This window comes from Patagioenas fasciata, chromosome 1 (genome assembly GCF_037038585.1).
Source record: "Patagioenas fasciata isolate bPatFas1 chromosome 1, bPatFas1.hap1, whole genome shotgun sequence".
Classification (NCBI taxonomy): Eukaryota; Metazoa; Chordata; class Aves; order Columbiformes; family Columbidae; genus Patagioenas; species Patagioenas fasciata.
Window position 1 is genome coordinate 165,797,066 of NC_092520.1, and position 19,519 is coordinate 165,816,584.

Below are 19,519 nucleotides of genomic sequence, written 5' to 3' on the forward strand. Positions count from 1 at the left end.
AAGATCACTTTAAAATCCTAGGTGGAACTGAGCATGCTTGAAATCCCTAATAACACATGCTGCTTATCTTTCTGTTTCTTTCATACCTAAAACCTTTTCATACATTTTGTACAGTTCTGTTTAAAACACACGTCATTAATATCAATAGACTTTCTTCTTGTGATTTTAACCCACAGGAAGTTCCCTGTGACATACGCTAGGTCTTCTGATGATCAAGTTCTTAAAAGATTTTGTTTTCTCTAGATTACAAAACAGTTGGTTTTTTAATGTTCTCCTTTTTTTTTTTCTTTCCCCAAAGAGGTTTATAAAATACAGCTTTTGTTAACTGAATACCAGAACACGTATCCTACCCAAGCCACAGATTTCTGTCATGTTGATTACCAATTACGCTGTAGTATATACATGCTACTGAACTTACTATAGCTCAATGGCAGAGAATCCTTTTAAAGCCTTACATTTTTACCACTCTTTAATGTCATATAAATTAACAAAAGGATATATGTATATATATATATATATATATATATATATAAAGGAAACAAAAAAAAACCCTCAAACCTGTCATAAAATGGCAGCATTTTAAGTTTCATGATTTATGTTGTGTAATATAATTGAAGAAAAGCTTAGCATATTTCTGATAATATGACTTCATTTTGTCAGTTGTGTACAATGTCTTTTTCAAGTAAATAAAACTCCAAACTCCAAAAATGTACATTATAGTAAAAATATAAGCAGTATTAAATAACTTTTTTGACAAAATTATTGAAATTCTTAAAACTGTTTCAGTAGTGATGTTTATTGAAATACTTCATGTATAAATAGAAATCAGGTTGTTTTGTAAATTATATGTAATTACTGGATTTGTTTTTTTGAGAATGTTTTCATATATGCTGACTATTCAATTTGAATGAAAAACAAATTAAAAGTTAATGAAAACATGTAAAAATGCTTGATATCTGTATTTTTCTGACATACTTTGTAAAAGCTTTGGAATAAAAATATATTTACATTATATTAGTCCACCACGTGCAAAAAATAACAAGTGAGTACAATTTGTCCATGCTTGTTCACTTGACTTAGATTCCTAAAATTAGATTAAATAAAATTTATCATTCTAGTCTGAGGTAATTTTATCCATGGAAAAAGAATATGATTCTTTCTCTCTGCGCGCCATCTTAGAAAACAATGAATTGTCTCCTGAGTTTTACTGTTTCTCTCCACTGGTTAGTGATGAAGCCCTACTGTTTAAATTAGATGAGATTCCTAACTGCTCCAATCCTGAATTTAGGTGAGACAAGCCTAAGGTACTGACATCGATGGCAAAATTCTCATTATATTAATATATTCAGAATAGTATGTATGCATATCTTGAATAATCAAGTTAAATAGTGTACACTATATTCATATTAATGTATAACTGCTGTCTAGATTGCAACCTACACTGTATCGCCATGCAGAAAAATAAATGAGAAAAAGCTTTTGACAGAGAACTTCCCTATGTTAGGAGCTCGAGAACAGTAAAGGAAAAAAAGTATCATTGTATTATACCTTCAAAAAGAAGGGAGTAGGAAAGGAGCAGGAAAGGGTGATCAACCGGCAGAGTCGTAAATGTGAGAGACAGGGAGACAGTTTACAGTGTCTGGTTAGATACTTGTATCAGTAGTCAATGAATGAAAGAAAAGGCTCAGGTCTTACAGCTTTCTATAACTGTCTCTATGTGCATCTATAAAAATATTTTCATGATGGATTTGATAAATTAAACACTGATGATACTTTAAATTGTAATGCATATTATATATAAAACCAGACATTACTATTATGTTTGTACAATTTATATACAATATTTAAACATGTTTATTATATTAGTTGTCTTTCCTAATGACTGTTGCTTTTCAATGATCAAAATTAAATTATTAACTCTGTGGTATCCTTAATCTGAAAACATTGGAAATTTGTCTTTATTTATAGTGTATTAATTATAAAATAACTTCATGTTGTGTTGTCTCTCTTGGTTTTGCTCTCTGAAATATTTAATGAAGAAACCTAGAAACTATTTTAGTGATTTAGTAGGTGTATTCCCTTTGAGTTAGCCTGTGCTTGTATTACAGAAGAGCTTAGAAAATATACTGTGACCTTAGCAGTGCTGCTATTTGAATTAATTGTTAAATCAAGTTCTTGCATCATTTTTTTCAGGAGAATTCAACTTCCATGATTTCACAAACTTTAATTAATAAAATATTACTAAGTTCGCATTGCAACATCCATAATCCTGATTGTTGCTCAGTATTATTTTTAATTATTGGTAGGAATTCTTTGTTAAACTGTGCCATACAACTGAGAGATATTAGTATCTATCAGAGTTATTAGTTAGGAGTACCATATATTTTTTCTTATAGATAGTTTGTAATTCAGTGATTGTATCAATAAAGTGGTGAGTTCTTCCAGGCTGAAAAGTGAGGTCTAAAAATGCAGGAGAAATTATTTTTAGATATATTTACTCAAAAAAATCCTCAAATATTTATGATACTGAAATAAGATGCATTTTATGTACTATGGGAACGTGATTGTGTATCAATGATCATGGGGTTTTTTTGAAAGACAAAACATACAGTATTTCAGAATTATTACCCTTTAATTCAGAGGGTTTTTAGAAAGGCCAAATCAAGATTTTCAGAAATATTTTGGGGAACTGCCCAACTTCGATGTACTTTTTATAGATCTTATTTTCCAAGGGTAGGTTCTTAGAATTCCTGGTTAATTCAAAGTTTTTATCACCCGAATGTACTAATTTTTTTGTGAAAAAACTGGATGGGCTACATTCATCCTAAACTAACTTAATTCTGTTTCTTGACAAAACAAAATGAATTAGGGACTAAAGGAAATGCTGTGGACATAGTATATCTCAGTTTAAGGAAAGCAACCGTATACTTAAAGTATTTGATGTGGTTCCATGTTATATGTTCAAAGGGAAAATTGACTGTGGGTTAAATTCACCCTGTATTTAAAAAAAAAAAAAAAAGTATAACCTAAAGAAAAAGTAGCAGTTGTTCAGTCAGACTAATTAGTTACCTGTCTAATTTAAGACCTTACTTCTATTGACGGCCTGTATGTTATGTTCTCAAACATACTACTTCATATTCCTTGCAGAAATAATTTTTTTTTCTTTATACTCCCTGGTAACTAATTCTTCTTTTCTATTTCTTGAGGCGTTTTTTGGGTGGGTTGTTTTTTGAGCGTTTTTTGTCCATTCTTGTCCAACTACTGCTAAAATCTTAATCTCTGTAGTACCTTATGGCAATAAGTTGCAAAAGCATGTGTGTTAGAATGACCTTTTGCTGATTTTATTTTCTGCCTTTCAGTTTTACATACACTTACTTTGTTTTTGTTTTTTCCCTGGTGTATAATTTCTCTGCAATACACATACACAAACAATGATGGTTAGTAGCTTACAGTCAGAGTTATGCAAGATTCAAGTGTCAGTCCTGCACTCATTGGTATTTTCATTAACTTTGTAAATATTGGTGTGAATTGCTGGAGGATTTTTTGGTTTTGGTTGGTTTTTTGTTTGGTTGTTTTTTCAGTACTTCCATGAACACTGTTACTGTAGTCAGCATTGAGTTGCAAGATGGGCATAGAAATATTTTGCAGTAATTAAAAGTTAAGTGATTTTTCTTTTATACCTAGCTAGACATTATGGGTTTTTTTTAATACTAATGTCCAGTTTGTGAGTATGCTATGACAATCATCAGATCCATTCTGTCTTCCTAATCTGGTTGTGGCTAGCCAATGTTGAACCTTTAGATGAGTCTCTTATATATTTGCATTGTCTACCTATCATCACAATTTTGTGGTTTTCTTTTCTCTGCAAATCTTAAACTTTGTTTTCATTGTACTTCTTTTCTTGTGGACTGCAATCTTTTGACAAGGATTTCCAGAAGCACTAGAACTGCAAAGTGGAATACAATAGGAGTTGTGCCTCTGACTGTTATTTAAAATATTGCCCAGAAGTTCTAATTCTTCTTTTCCCTGAATTCTAGTCTTTCAGAGAGCTTCTGTTATCAGTAAAACACTGCTTTCCAGAAAAAAAAAAAAAAGACCTGAATCTTGTCATTTGTTAACCACCTCAAGTTCAAAAAGCAGCTCATGAATACTATCTCTATTATAAAACATTTATCAATTTCATTTATCATATAAATTCAAACGACACCATTCTTTTAGTCAGTAGAATTAAATTAATGAAGTCTAGTAATGCCTTGTTTACAGTAGAAAGACTTAAAGAAAAAGAAAAAAGAGTAACTTTTATTTCACTTTCCTTTTTACATATTTCTCAATTCTTATTTTTCCTCTTGACGGCCCCCACCTTGATTTTTTTGCCTTCTTTTCTTTAGATAATGAGAGTTGTTAGAAAGCCTTCAGGTTTTTTTTAAGCAGTGTGTAGTACAGCTTCACCTCATTTAAAAAATCCTGTTTTTTCTTTTCTCCTTAGTGTTAGTATTGTCTATATATTCTAGTTTCATAACTGCTGTCTTTCATTTAGGACTTGTAAACTCTCTGTGCGCAGTAAACATCTCATTTTTAAGCTCTCTTTTCATGCCTTTACTCATACTTTACCGAGGAGTTTCTGGATGTATTTTTTTTCTTTCCTTCTTTCTTTTTTCTTTTTTTTTTTTTTTTTTCCTGCTCTTACAGTCTGAATTAGAACTTTGTCATGTTATAGAAATTAAGTAAGAAACATCTGAGAAGCACGGGATCAAATATGAAGGTACTTATTTAGTAGTCTTTTCAATTTCAGAGCATTTACCTGCTTAGTAGACTTCTTAATAGATAATGGTAAAATTCATGCTTTCTCCTTAAAAATGCATAGAAATGCTGTGAAGTTATAGAGGATATTTACAGTGCAAATTACTTATTATTGTCAGCAAAATGCTGAACTGAGTTTACCTTAGAAATCACAACTGCTGTCACGGTTTTAGGAATAAAGTTATCTTCTGTAAGCCACATCTGATTATATGACCATATGTTAATTGACAAGGATTTTGTCTGATAAAATATAGTGAGATTATTCCATTCTATTAATATTTTTGTACTCAGAAAATGAAGTCATATAATGGAAGAGAAAGGGTTCTACAGTTCTGAAGTAACTAAAATTTACCAGGCTTTGAAACCTAGTAGAAAATTATTAGTATTGTTTTGAACATCTCTTCAACATAATACTTTTTTCCACACAGATACCTCTGTACATCTCACTAGAATATAAAATATGCCTCAGAAAAAGCTCTTGATCCACCATACATTAAGGCATAGCTTATATTTACACAGACAGGAAAATAGTTAGAAACTAGTTAAAGCAACGTTATAGGCCGAAAGAATGTAAAATAGCCTCAGTCTGCAAACCCTTGGATATGTTTGAACAGAATGGTACCTAGGCAAAAAGCTGTGCAGAGAGATGGGATAATTCAGCAGTGGCACAACTCTCTGTGAATTTGAAATTCTTTAACGACTCATCCTGAAAAATTATGGTGCAGATAGATAAAGCTCATAATCTTAATATTATGTCACATCCAAATGTTTCATCTGATATTGATGCTTTCTTATAAACAATCAGAAAATGTTAGAAATTAATAAATCAGTACGATACTTTTCATTATATTTTAAACATTCTTCAGTATGTTGAACTTTACTTGATGTCCTGTATGTGAAAATACACAGCACAATGGAACTTGCTCCTGTGCAGATGTAGATACTAAAACCTACTTTTCCATGTATGGTGCTGATAGGATGCATTTTATCCACTTGAGAGAAAGTATTTGGCTGCAGATTCAAGAGCCTGTGCTTTTTCCGGTTCTGTCATTAGCCTGTTAGTTGCTATTAGGAATGCCGTTTTGAATCTGTATACATCAGTATTCCTATCTGCAGAAACAGTAGTCATGATATATACCATCCTCATATAATGTGTCTGCTGATGTAAGGATGGTAGCATCATTATGTTTAACTGTTAGGAAAGCAAGGGGGCCTCCTCCTCATTTGTGGACTGGATAAACTATTGGGAAGCTGCCATGTCAACAATGGAATAATGTTACATATGATTCTACATGGGTGTAACCCTGTAAATGACAAACTAGTTACAGTATGGCGACAAAATCAAGGGATATGTCAAATGGTGGAATGACTAGCTCACAAAATAAAGATAAATGGTGACAATGTAGGTCTAACTCTTATTCTTTCAGAGTTTCTTAAATTCACTAACTGATTTTTTTTTTTCTTAACTGGGGAGATGTTGTATTGAGTAACAATAGAAGTGCAGTAGTCTTTAAAGAAACGTTATTAAAAATTCAATGAACAGTTTATAATGATGAAACTAGGAAAAATCAGGTATGTACCATGAATTTCTTTCTAGTATTGATACAAATGCTGTGTTTAGAAGTGAAATAAATCAGAATAGGTGTCACCATTTATGTGTGCAGAGGGCTATTTATCTCAGTATTATCTGCTTCAAATGAAGGCTTATTTCAAAAATGAACATAAAATTGGAAAGGTAAAAATGGATTTCTGACATGAAATCCTGGCTTAATCAAAGCCAGTGAGGCAAATTTAAGTATGATATGTGCATCTAATACATTGTGCAAAAAACTTCAAATTTTGGGGTGTTTTTCTCAGATATAACATCTGAGTATTTCCCTGTTCTTGCAGTAGGCAATCTTAGTAACTTGTATTTTTTTTTAAATGTAAGGAAACACACAAGTAGGCTTGGATTATGAGTGTAATTCTATTGTCTTCCATGCCCAAATGTTTTAAAACTTCAACTAGTGGTGAGCGTGATTAAGAAAATCTGGATCAGGAAAGTATTTGTTTATAATTTTGCATAATGAGAATACTCACGCATGCAAATTTCACATAGTCTGCCACATCAGAACTTTTTTTCTATTTGTTAAACACAGATGAAAGATGTCACTTTCCTAACCATTTGAAATTATTATGGAGATGCATATATATCTTTCTATGTATTAGTTAACTGTTGAACAGCACATACCTAATCTGTGAAGTCATTCTGGTCTCTTGTGCCAGGTATGTCAGGGTATTGTTTGCCAACATAGCCTTAGTTTCTATCACCTCAACTCCAAGTCAGTCTCATTTCTCTCACAGTTTTTAATTCTAACCCCGTGCCTCTTCTCCCAGTCTCCCTCCTGTAGAAGCTTTGGTTCATACCCTCTCTGTGATTGCTGTAGCCAGGCTCCATCTGCCACAGAGAGCGTATAACAAACAGGTTCTTAAGTTCCCTGACCTAGCATGATCTTCAACATTATTTTTAGGAATAGACTTCCTTAGCTCCATGTAACATCATGGTAAAGAGTGTTTCCACGCTGACTGATATTTTAAGGAATATAGCCAAAAAAAAAATCAAGAACGTCTCTTCCGATCATGTAGAAACTTCAATTTGGATATACTTAATCCGGATTTGGACAGATCCTAAAAGCAAGGCCCTGTTACTTGGCGGATTTCAAGTCCCCTCTGCAAAGGGCAACATAAATATTTCACATATTTTCTTAGAAGTGACTGACCTTTCAGAAAACTGTGGCCAAAGGCAGATGCTCAGTATGTAAAATTTCATCCTAAATTGTCAAAATTGGGGAAATAAATAAGGAGCTGAAAAACAAAACAAATATTGGGCTGTAATAACCAATGCTGCCAGAAGTTCTGTTAGTAGTTAGGAAAATCTTATATTTTACAGAAATGTATTTGGAGCATTATGTTTACTATGTTGTTTATTTTAAGTGTATAAAATGGCAATTAATAAATGTTTATAATTTATTCTTGTAAATGCTTAGCTATCTGAATTCCTTATGTGACTAGGTCACATTTTGGAGTTCAGATTATTCAAGTATGTAATTGTCAGCATGATCTGGTTAGAAGAACATCAATGTTTGATAAACAAATATATTTAAGTTAACTGTTTCTATAAAATCATAAGATTAGTCTCTAGTCCTACCAACTTGAAGCCAATGAGATTTATTAAAAAACTATAGTCATTTGCTTCGGAAAAAAAAGAAAAGTGAGATTATGTTTTATCTTCAAATCTCCATATGGAAAGGAGATATATCTTTATCTATTACATGGGATTTTGTCCAAGATACTCCTAAGGCTTCTCAGTGCTATCCAAATATAAGTGTAAAATACAAAAATGTAATGTAAAATTGCAGTGCAATATTTTTGTTTTGATGTAAATGATTAACTAAAAAACAAATTTTTGATCCAACTTCAATATAGCCATAAGTAACATTATGAGAAAGTAACTTTTCGGAGATTGTAGCATTTACTGTTTTCACAGACCTGCTGAACCTAGCCTCTTTCCAGAGCTTAAATTGATGTAAACGCTTTGCTGCTAAGGATTTGTTCTGGTCACTTTCATTAAAATGTTGAAGTTTTTTCTCCATGCCTTCTTATGCTGTATTTACTCTTAAGTAATACAATATGGTAAGGGCTTTGAAATAAATTATATCTCCAGACACACAATGTTAGGTGGATCGATAAATGCCCTATGACGTCTACTATACATCATAGAATTTCTATCTTAACCTGTTTAACAAAGCTTTTCTTCTTGGACACCAAGAATTTCATTCAAAGCATTTTACATATTGCATTACTTATCAAAATAGAGAATATGTAAACCTTGACATTTGTTAAAAGACCCAGGCTTTAACCAAAGAAGACCAGAACAAATCAATAGCAGAAAACAGATTAAACAACAGAAAAGTGACTGCTTAGAAATAGAAGCATGCTGACTTAACCCAAGACAAGCTTTCAGCACATACTCAATAGAAATGGTTATTTGATATATACAGGCACCTGAAAATCTCTCAGACTATACTGGAGCTTCATGTAGTCAAATATTACAATTAAATCAAAGTACAGTAAACAACTGCTACAGCCTGTCTTCCAAAGCCTGGTTTGGGATAAAATAAATTAAATTGCTTTTCTTGGCCAAGATTTTATTCCCATATGAATAGGTATTAGGATAACTGCATATCATGTTAAATTATACTTAATATACTTGCCAGGTTCTATTACTTCTACTGCCAGTAATGGTAAAAATTATTATTGTTATTATTATTATTATTATTATTATTATTATTATTATTATTATTATTATTATTATTATTATTATTATAGTTGACAAATATATCAGTAACTTATAGAGTAAACAAATGTAATAGTTCTAATTTATATTTAGTAAAGACACAAGCTTGAAGCAGTATGTATCTTTCTATTGTTGCCTTTGGGTAGTGCTTACAATTATTCATAGATCACAAATACACATGTACATACCTATGTGTGTATGTATGCATATTAATGAAATATAAACCTTATAGATCTTTTTATAGAAAAATATGACTGTAAATGTCACCTTTATTTTACCAGTCAAAAAGTTCTGATAACAGTAATTTTATACACTCATTGTCCTGGTTTTATTTAAAACAAACAAACAAAAAAACACTATTGAGGCATAAAGTAAGACTTTCAAATAAAGTACACCCTGAAGAACAGTTAAAGGATCTCATGAAGATTTTCAGTATTTTAATAATACCTGAATATCTGACCTTGCATCGCTTCAGGTATATGCTTGGTAGAACATTTTTAAAACCGCAAAATGTTTACATTTTCTGTCAATCATTGGGGGTTTTTTTTGTGAATCTCTGCTTTATTTTTCTGTACATTGAACTAAGTATCCTCTCCACTTTTTATTATTTTCTCCTTTTTTCTTAAAATAAAAAAAATTCTCATAAAGCAGTAAAATTGCACAACTTCCTCTGAGCAGTTATAATTGTATTTACATCCAAGGAGAAGAAGTAAAGCACAATAAATATAAGCAAAGACAACAAATGTAAGTGAAAACAAGGCTACATTTTTAAGAAACATTTCTAGGTTCAGTTTCCTAGTTCAATGTAGTGTTATCATCTCTTACCAGACTCTTTCGTCTTCTGTCGTCCCCCCAATCTAAGCAAAATTCTAACAATTTGCTAATGGAGCTATCTTTATCGAAAATTTCAGAAGGAAAAAATTGCCTGTTTGAATACCATAGAATCAGAAAACCTGTTGTAAACACACTTATTTACAACAAAATATCTGAGTTTTAGTTTTAATTTATATGTTATTTTTACTTCTTTCAAGACTCTACCTAGATACCTATTCTTACTTCACCACAAGTATGTTCATACCTAGATTTTCCCTAAAATAGCGAAAGACAAGAGTTAAAAAATAAGTATAGAATTTTGTGGGCCCATGTCTGATAAATCAGATAAGTCCTATATTTACAATTCATTCCATTCCTATGTTTTTGTTTTTATTTCTGTTTATTCTTGCATTAAACTCCAGGAGAAATAACTGAAATAAAAGTCTTTCTCATGTTTGACTAATACCTTCAATACAAATAAAGTATTTCTTTGCTTTATGATATGTTTTTTCAGTCATAGTTAACATTTAAGCCATTACCAGTCTGTAAGTGTAATGTCTGAGTATTAGGTATAATATGAATAGGAGGAAGCAAACTTCACTATGTTTATATGCCAGTCTAATATCTGTGTTTGAGAATTCTTCTTCAGGGAATAGGCTGTTGGATCTCCTTGCCGTTCTGTCTTCCATCACTCCAGTTAGACCAATAACTGGAACAGCAGAGCTGATAATAATACCCATCTCTTACAACTAGTTAGTAGATATCAAAAAATGCTTTATCAGAAGGGCAAGAATAATTATGCCCATTTCAAAGATGGGAAGATGGGAAAAACAATGGGAGTGATTTGCAATGATTTACAACAAATCTGTCATGTAAATATTTCATTCTAAATCAGTTGATCATACCCTACGATGATTTTATTTCTTTTGACAGAAAGTGCTTAGAACTGTGTGAAGTACGGAAGGAAAGAACACAGACTTGTCTGTGCTTTTTTTTCAGTTTGTGTAGGTCATTACTGTAAAGTTTAAAGCAAACCCTAGGAAATCTAACCAGTACTTCAGGCTGAAGAGAGCTGTGACTGTCAGGCTTTGGGAGGGCCTCTGATTTGTTAAACCTGCATGAAAAGAGTCTCTACACCTTCAGAGTGTGTGGGATTTTGTGAAAATACCTTCAGGTTATTCTGGTTTGTTACTGAGGGTCTACAAATCCTGAACTATGACTCTCAGATATCTACAATGTTGTTTTGTCAGACAGCTTGTATGCACTCACGATTAAGAAGTTATTACATTTTACTCAAAAAATATTTGACTACACTACCATTTAAACAACGTATGAGTCAATTACAATTAAAAATAAATAAATAATTTAATGAACTTTTTACTCTGGAGTTTAGAAATGCACAATTCATGCTATGGCAGATACATCTGCTATTCTGGCAAAATAAAAGGATATATTAGTAATTTGTGAAGACTTTTCACAAGTTTTATTGTAGCAAATTATGGCAAGTCTTTGGTTTTTGTTTTGTTTGAGGTTTTTTTTTTGTTTTTTTAATGGAATACTAGTGTACATTTCATAATGGAATACTAATGTACATTTCATAATATACATTCCAATGAATTAACATGTAATTATAAATTGAAAGACATAAAACCTGTATTTACAGATTTCTGAAGTCCATCATGAAAATATTATTTAGCAGTACAGACAGGTTCATAAACAAGTTAGGTTGTTAGTCCAGAAATAGTCTGGATTAGGCAATTTGTTCTGGCATTATTATTTATTCTGTTTTTAAAATAAAGTAAAAAAAATGTTTTGTCAAAATTGGAGATCAGTAACTCGTATGTCTAGTTTACCTTTTTATCATTGATGAAACCTTGGAGATGAGTGCATAGGAAAGTCAGTCTCAGACATAAATTGACCCCAAACTTCTTTTCCAGTCTAAACATGAAACAGCTATTTGCCCTGTTTTTCTTTGACAAAGAACATATTCCCATCTTAATTCTTTTTGTTGTTTAGCAATGCCTGCAAATTCAGAAAGCATCTCTTTAAATTACAGAAGGGATGCAATTTTTTGCTGTAAAACAAAAACATAAGTATTTTAAAAATTTATCAGGTAGACCTAGAGTAAGTTGTATATTTTAAGGAAAAAAAAAAGAATTACATCTGTAGAACCATAAGAAAATAAATTCAGATCATGTTAAAAATACTTGAAAGCCCTTGATGACAAAAAGAGTGAAATATTTTCTAGGATACATCAACAATAACTTAAAACTTCATTAAAAAAGGGAACGGTGGGCTGACAAAAGCTCCTGACATTTAGCTCTAACAGACTACAGAAAAGGATCCATGAGAAAACAAATAAGTTCCTATTATTTGAAATTTATAGCTATGTTGTACATAATAGTAGGTAGAATTCTATTCAGTCATATGATTTGTGCTTTGCTTTCATTTTTGGAGACTTTTTATTGTGAGAAATGTACCCGTGATATTGAAAAGTATAAAAATATCAAAAATACTTCCCACAAATATGTAGTCAGCGATCTTTCCCTTTGATAAGTAGCAAAAATATGTTTGTAAAATTTTTATTTGACAAGCTAACATAGCATGCTACTTTTTATACAGGTATAAAACTGCTGTATTGTGAACATTATATCAGTCTCTTGCAAATTTTGAGTTGTCTTCCACAGATGCTTTCTTCCTTACAGATGTCTAAGAAAGATATTTCTGTATGTGAAGTATGGGTTTGTGTAAAATAAGTATCCTACCTTTAGTCAGGTCTACTACTCATTTTTTTTAAATAATTGTCTTAAATATTTTGTAATATTCTCTATATTACTCAAGCATCATATGCATGACAATGAAAGTGATGATTTTGTGTATTTCTATGTGTGCTTAAACTTGTGGCACCATTCAGCATCGAAGTTTAAGTATTCATGGGCACTGAAAAAAAAGAAATATCTCTTTTATTTTGTCTAATAGAGTACAACAATAACTTGTTTATTAGATGTATCTTCTCAACTAGTTTTCCATCCACTTGAAGGATGAATGACATTACTAGCTTCTCTGTTAAAAGTATTGTTTATCCCCATATGTGTTTAAAATATGCTCAAAATGGACAGAGTGGCACTTTTTAAAATAGTACAGTTTTCTGTATTAATTTTACTGTCTATGTTGATAAGGAGTTTGTTTTTTAAAAAGTACTACCCTGTGAAAATGTTTGTATTACTTTTAAAGCAGTGAGTAATACATAATCATGAAAGTTGTGTGCTATCAGATTAGATATATTAATGTTATTATCTTAAAAATAATATTGTGATGCAGTGACATTTAGAGAATTTTGTTTGATTGTTTTTTTAAATTTCATATGTTTGTTTGTTGTTTAGAAAAGAATGTATCTACTCCAGAAAAATCATGTTTGGGTCCATCTCATAAAGAACGGATATCATTTCGAGACCATCCAGTGCAGCTCAGCGGAGGATGGGGAGCGGGCAAAAAAAGGCAAAAGCTTAAAAATGTTAGCTGAATATCGACAATAATTTAACTTGTTGATTCAATCAAATATAGAGAGCTGTTTCATTTTAAACCTATGAATATCAGTTTTTGGATTCTCATTTATTACCAGTATGAACAGTTTCAGTTAACTACATTTGACTTACTATACCCAGTTACAGTGGTTTGGTTTTGTTTGCTTTGTTTGTTTGTTTGTTTGTTTTTTTATTTTGGTCAAACTATTTTATACCTGGCAGTAAGTTATCAGAATTTGTGTTTTCAACTGGTTATATGTTCATGTGGTGCAAAATTGATTAACCCCGCAAGTATTGTTGTACAATTAATAGATTTAGGATGGCTTATAGGAACTGGTTGAGATGTGCAAATGTAATAATGGTTCATGCTCATGTGATGTATGTCACGTATCAAAACACTGAATTCTCATTTTCTCACAAATAAAATACATGTTTTCAAACTATGTTGCAAGCCATAACAGCCAGCAATGCCGTTCCTAAAGAATTCTGTTTAGAATATTTTACTGAAGGAGCAAAAATTCACAGCAACTTACAAATGGGGGGGATACATTTTTCTTTTTTTTTTTTGGTAATATGAGGAGTCCTCTAGAGCTTTCGTCCTAAATTGTGGTGGTAGTATGATAAGGAAGCCTGTTATAGTTTTATACTTTCAAGGACTTCTAACATTTTCCTAGAAGGTTAAAGAAAAAATTATATTTACTAAGTTTTCATTTTGTTCTGGGGTAATGTAACGTTACATCTACATGGTATTGTTAACACAGCTTTACTTGTTCCTGTAGCCAGATTCTTTCAGGCCCAGTTGTAAAACTTTAGTGGTGCAAAGAGATCTGGAGACAGAGAAGAAATACTATTTCAACTATTCATGGGTATCTAACTCAATACTTCTGTTCAATGCCTCGCCCATCAAGATACAGGACAGAAAATGTTTCTTGCTTTCAAAGCCTAACATTATTTTAGTATTTTCCACTTTGAAGGTAGAAGTTGCTAACTAACTCTGGAGAAGTCTGTCTTGGATATTTCCTCATCTGCTTTTGTACAATATTGTGAAGCCTCAACCCTCTAAAGACTGGGAGAGAGGTGGGGAGGGTAACGGGGCTTGAAACTTCAGTCAGTAAAGAACATAAATTCTTATTTTGTGGCTGGTTTTAAAATGTGCTTAAATTACTATGACATTATTTTCTGAGGTGCTTTTCATGCTAACATACACATGACTATGGATTAAAAGTAGTTATCTTCATGTTTGTGAATACTTGCATTCATTTTCAGATCAAAAAATGGCTGATCTCATGGGAAAACTACAGCAAGTAACCTTGCTTCTTTGAGTCAGTGTGCTGGTTTTATTATTATTTTACTTTTCAAAAGTCAGTGCAGCCTACTTCAGAAAAGATTTCTTTACCTTTTTGAGGAATGATGATCAGTGAAGGTTAGTCGGCCTGGCTATAGAAATGTCGTGATTGTCAGCAGGGTGTAAGATATCATTAGATGCTTAAGCTACCTAGTTAGTTTCCCAATGTATGTATCAAGTGTTAACCTGGATTTCCAAATCTGCTGTATAATTACTTCAAAATGACACCCTCAAAGACTGAAGCTTCTGTGGTTTCAGTTGTGTCATCATGGATATAAGTTTTGTAGGAAAAATGTTGTCAGTTCAAAACATCTGCCAGTGTAGGTGGCAGAGTGGTCAGAAACAGATGCATCACTGTTAGGTGTAGTAACTGGAGATCAAAATACAAAATGAAAGAGTTCGCTGTTGAACGCTTCTTGCAGATTATTCCCTCTATATGTCCAGAGTGTCCATAATACACTGCACATCTCCATAGTTGTAAATAACACATATTTGTATTTCAGATTTCATAGATCTTTCTATATCATCTATATGTAACTCTGTATCTTAAAGACCTGTTGTATAGAAGTCATGATAACTGATCTCTTTTGCTTTCCAGGTGTTTCTGAATGAGAAATACCTCCAAGCCTAAATAAAATGTTTTGACAACATTTTTAAGGGATTTTATTGTGTAAAGAAGAAATAGTAGCTTTTTAAGACACAATTTTCTAAATTACAAATTGGAGTGACAATATTGGCCGACATCCCTTTTCAGGTTCGTAATATATTTAGTCTGCTCTTCTGTAAGGTGATATTGTCATCCATAGGTGAAGTAACATAACCAAAATAAATGAAGTTATAAAGTGTGCCAAAATATGTTGCTGTTTTCGCTACATAACGTTGTGATGTGTAATAGGATTATGTCTTTTTATTATATCCAGCACAGTTTTTACAAATTTCATTGTTCAAAGTACAGTGGCTGGTCAAACATGGGTAAAAGTGCAAGGTGCAGTTTCTGTTCAAGCTAGCAGAAAGACCTCTATGGCTTTCAGGAATATGGTGAAGCAACCCTAAATCTGGGCAAATGCCTGCTGTTCATAGTCACACCTCACAGTCAACAGTGACACAAATGCTGCACATGGTGACATACTTACAAATTTTTCCCCATTCTGTACAGCAGAAAGCTGTTTCATGTTTTATTTGTGTCTTTCTTGGGGTTTCTTTCCCTTCTGCTCTCTTTTCCTTGTAGATGTTGTTAACATGAAGGAGGAGGGACTTCATGTGAATAAGCTCTTTCAAAAAACTTCCTTGGCTATATGAAGCTTGAGTCTTAGAATTGTAGAAAAGCATTCATTCAAAATTAAGAATTAAAAAAACGAGTTGCATTTATGCATTGATCCTCTGATGGCCATCGTTCACCAAATCGAATTGAAAAGCTTTCTGCAAGCTCTCCTGAACTGATCCCTGGAGTGTCTTTTCCTCTGCAACTTAGCTGGACAGCTGCACAGTTGTTTGAACGGTGGCGTTAGGAGCATCTTTACCTGCTGCAACAGAAAAAAATGCATCCCAAAATGGGTACTCTGAATGAGAACGAGGTGTTAATGGTACTCGCATAAACCACACCGAATGACAAATCACTGTGAGGAAACGATTCTTAGTGAATAACGGGCAGATTTTCTTACTTGTGTGTTAAGACACTCCTCAACAGCAACCACGCTGACTCAAAAGATTATTGCTCAAAGAGATTTCTTGTTTTAATAGATCTGTGAATAGCAGGGAGACTATGTATCTATAGGATAGATATTGCTTTGGTGCTGGGTGAGTTGGCATCACATTTTAACTTAATAAACATTAAAATTAATTATTTTTAATCCTATTATTCAGACATGCATTCATTAAGGAGTATTTACATTCTTAAAAACATGCCACAGGTGGCATCCAAATCTGTCCTCAGACACATGGGTGCAAAACTGCTACTTGGTCTCCCACTGCAACTGTTGTACACACTGTGAGAATATACTGGATTTTTTTTTTTTTTTTGGTGTTGTATTATCAGATAATGTCAATGTATGTTTGTGGAGGTATAGTCTTTCCTTGATACACACTGAAGTTACTCCTATTATCATTAACGGAAGCCAGGCTAATATCCTGGAACACTGTGATGTCTTAATATGCTTTTCTTTAATGAGAAAAACACATACAAAAATTAGCTGTTACCACATGGCCCCAAAAAGGCAGGAAAGTAACTCAACCATATTATAAAAGATTGAGTAGGCTGATATCACATCTGAGAGCCAAGCTGTTTGTACTTAGTTATACTAGCTGAAAAAATAACCAGCTTTGTTGCTTTGTTTGTTTCTTTTTACAGTCATAAGTGAAAATCAAGTTAACTAATTTCATTTTTTATAGGAGTTGTGAAAAACATTAGCCAAGCATAGGGGTTTTGGCTAGTAGTCTGTGGAATGCAGACAAATCCTCGTCACCACTGATTTAATCATTGCATAAGGTCTTAGAGAATCGAAATTTTGGCCAACAGTGAACTACTGCAGCACTTGTAAGAGCCTTAGTAATATATATATGAAAGTGGGATGCCAGCTAGTCATCGATGTAGCTGTGGTTAAGCAGGAACAGAACACCTCTTTCTTCTCACACAGAGACAGAAAAATGTGCCTAGAGTAGGGAGACATAGGTATGGCCTGCAAGTAACAATACAGATCATCTAAAGCAGCTGTTGAGTCTTGTGGAGAACTGCTTCCCTGTTTTTCAGGGTAGATGGTGGACAGGCAAGTGCTGACCACATTTTCTTGGATCCATCCTCTTTATCATGCCAAACTGTTTTGAGGGTTTGTTAGCACTAAAATCCCTACTGGAGAGATGTTCATGAAGTTCCATGATGGTAAATGGACAGGGACTAGGTTTTCAAATAGGTTTTTAGTAGAAATTTTGTGTAACTGCCCCAGACAGGCCATCCTTACAAGGACTGAAGGCTGAAATGAATGACATCATGAGCTACACTGTTATTTGCAGAGCAGATGGACAAATGGATTATTCTTCATGAGCACAGGTGGACTTCCTCCGTTATTTGGTGACATAGATGCTGACACAACAGGTTAGCACCTGACACGGGGCATTACTTCAAGCCTGAACGCAGATAAGCCCCACTGATTAGCCGAGCCACAACCAATGTGCATGACCAGTATCTTGAGGTGTCTGTACAAGACGGCTTTTTAGGAGAACTCGCTATAGCTTTTTAGATAAAATTCTAATAAAGGATTAAAGCCTTTTCTTAAAGACTGCTTAATTTTCTGTGCTTGTGAGCCATGCTCTGAAAAGGGTACTGTAAAAAAATAAAACAATCTTTGTTTTCCTGCTACGTTCCAGACATTAGATGAGAGTTGTCCCTCCAAAACTGCATGTTCTCTGTCATCATGGCCAGGTGTAGGAGATTCAGGAGGTTATTCATTGCAAGAACACAAGTCAACCGTAAGCTTGGCTCTAATTTGTCTAGTGTGTTGCCATTCGCGCGATTTAATTCAGTTCTCCAGCAATTTTCCTTTAAACGGCGATTCCCTTAATGTGAGAAAAGAAGGCGTGCCGCCGGTAAAAAACAAACAAACAAACAAACAAACAAAAACCACAAAAAAAAAAAAAAAACAACAAAACGAAACAAAACAAAAAAAAACCAACACACCAACACGGCTAAGCGGGCAATAGCGGAGAAGAAAGGAATACATCGACCACGCAGTCTCGATAAGTGCTTATTTCTGGTGACTTTTTCTTTTCCGTCGCAGTTTATTCTTAATTTGCGGCTTCTGTGAAAAGGACGGCAGGGCCAGGGGGGCTCTTGGTGCCGCCACCACCGGTGTCAGCCCCGGAGGAGGGCGGGAGAAATCGTTGCCTACCTTCGTTTCCCATTTTTACGAGCAACAGCTTCATTCTTCATTGTGGGTTCAGCCCCATTGCTTTCTCTGACAATTTTGCCTGGGGAAAAAAAAAAAAAAAAGGCATTTTATGCGGTCCCTTCATGTTGGTGCCGTTTTCATTCGTTTCATCCCGGTGCTTCGTTGCCTTCGTGCAATGTGCAGTTTGGCTGTGTGCCGGGTTAAGCTCAGATCCTCGCCCAGGGCGGTGCGGGAAGGACTTTCCCTGATCTGGAGGGATGCGCTGGCTGTGTTGGCAAATGACCCAGGGGGCGACCTTCTTGCTCTTCGCGGCAGGGGGAGCCGAGTTAAGGCTTCACGCTTTTACCACCTCCGCTTTACCTGATTACTTGAAAACGCCCTTCTTGCACAAATGCAAACACAAGTAAGAGACTTTCCTGCTGGGTCATCTTCCTTCCCCACCGCCCACCGTTGCCTGATATCCTCTAGAAACAGCCGCCACAAACGAGGTAGAGAAAGGTCTCTCGCGGTGACATATACCAGGTATGAGTTTTGTCAAGAAAAGTGAAATATTCCGAGGCAATTTGTAATACAGTAGATTAATTTTAATTGCCCAGGGCAGAAACAAAAAGAAGGCTGTGTCTAACCATAGGCCGGGGGCTGACTTTATTTGCCAATATCAATATTTGTGTGGAAAGCTTAAAATATGTTGTTTTTCCAAGAGTTGCAGCTTTAAAAGGAGAGGAGGAGGAGGAGGCCTGTGGATGAAATATTAGCAGCATATCGGTTAACCACTAAGTCCTTTTTTGTGTTCATCTAGCCGTTTCTGGCAAGAAGGGCA

The 19,519-nt window shown here is 33.7% G+C and overlaps 1 protein-coding gene across 4 annotated transcripts in view; it reads left to right on the forward strand.

Annotated features, from left to right (window-relative positions):
• The window catches only part of LRRIQ1 (leucine rich repeats and IQ motif containing 1), a 110,383-nt gene extending 94,915 nt beyond the window's left edge, over window positions 1-15,468 (forward strand). For all 4 annotated transcript variants that reach the window (XM_071799659.1, XM_071799665.1, XM_065846802.2 and 1 more), the window contains exon 27: window positions 13,333-15,468. In XM_071799659.1, coding sequence (XP_071655760.1) covers window positions 13,333-13,472 — 140 coding nt within the window. In that variant the 3' untranslated portion in view covers window positions 13,473-15,468. The remainder of the gene's footprint in view (window positions 1-13,332) is intronic.
• Window positions 15,469-19,519: the final 4,051 nt, after the last annotated feature.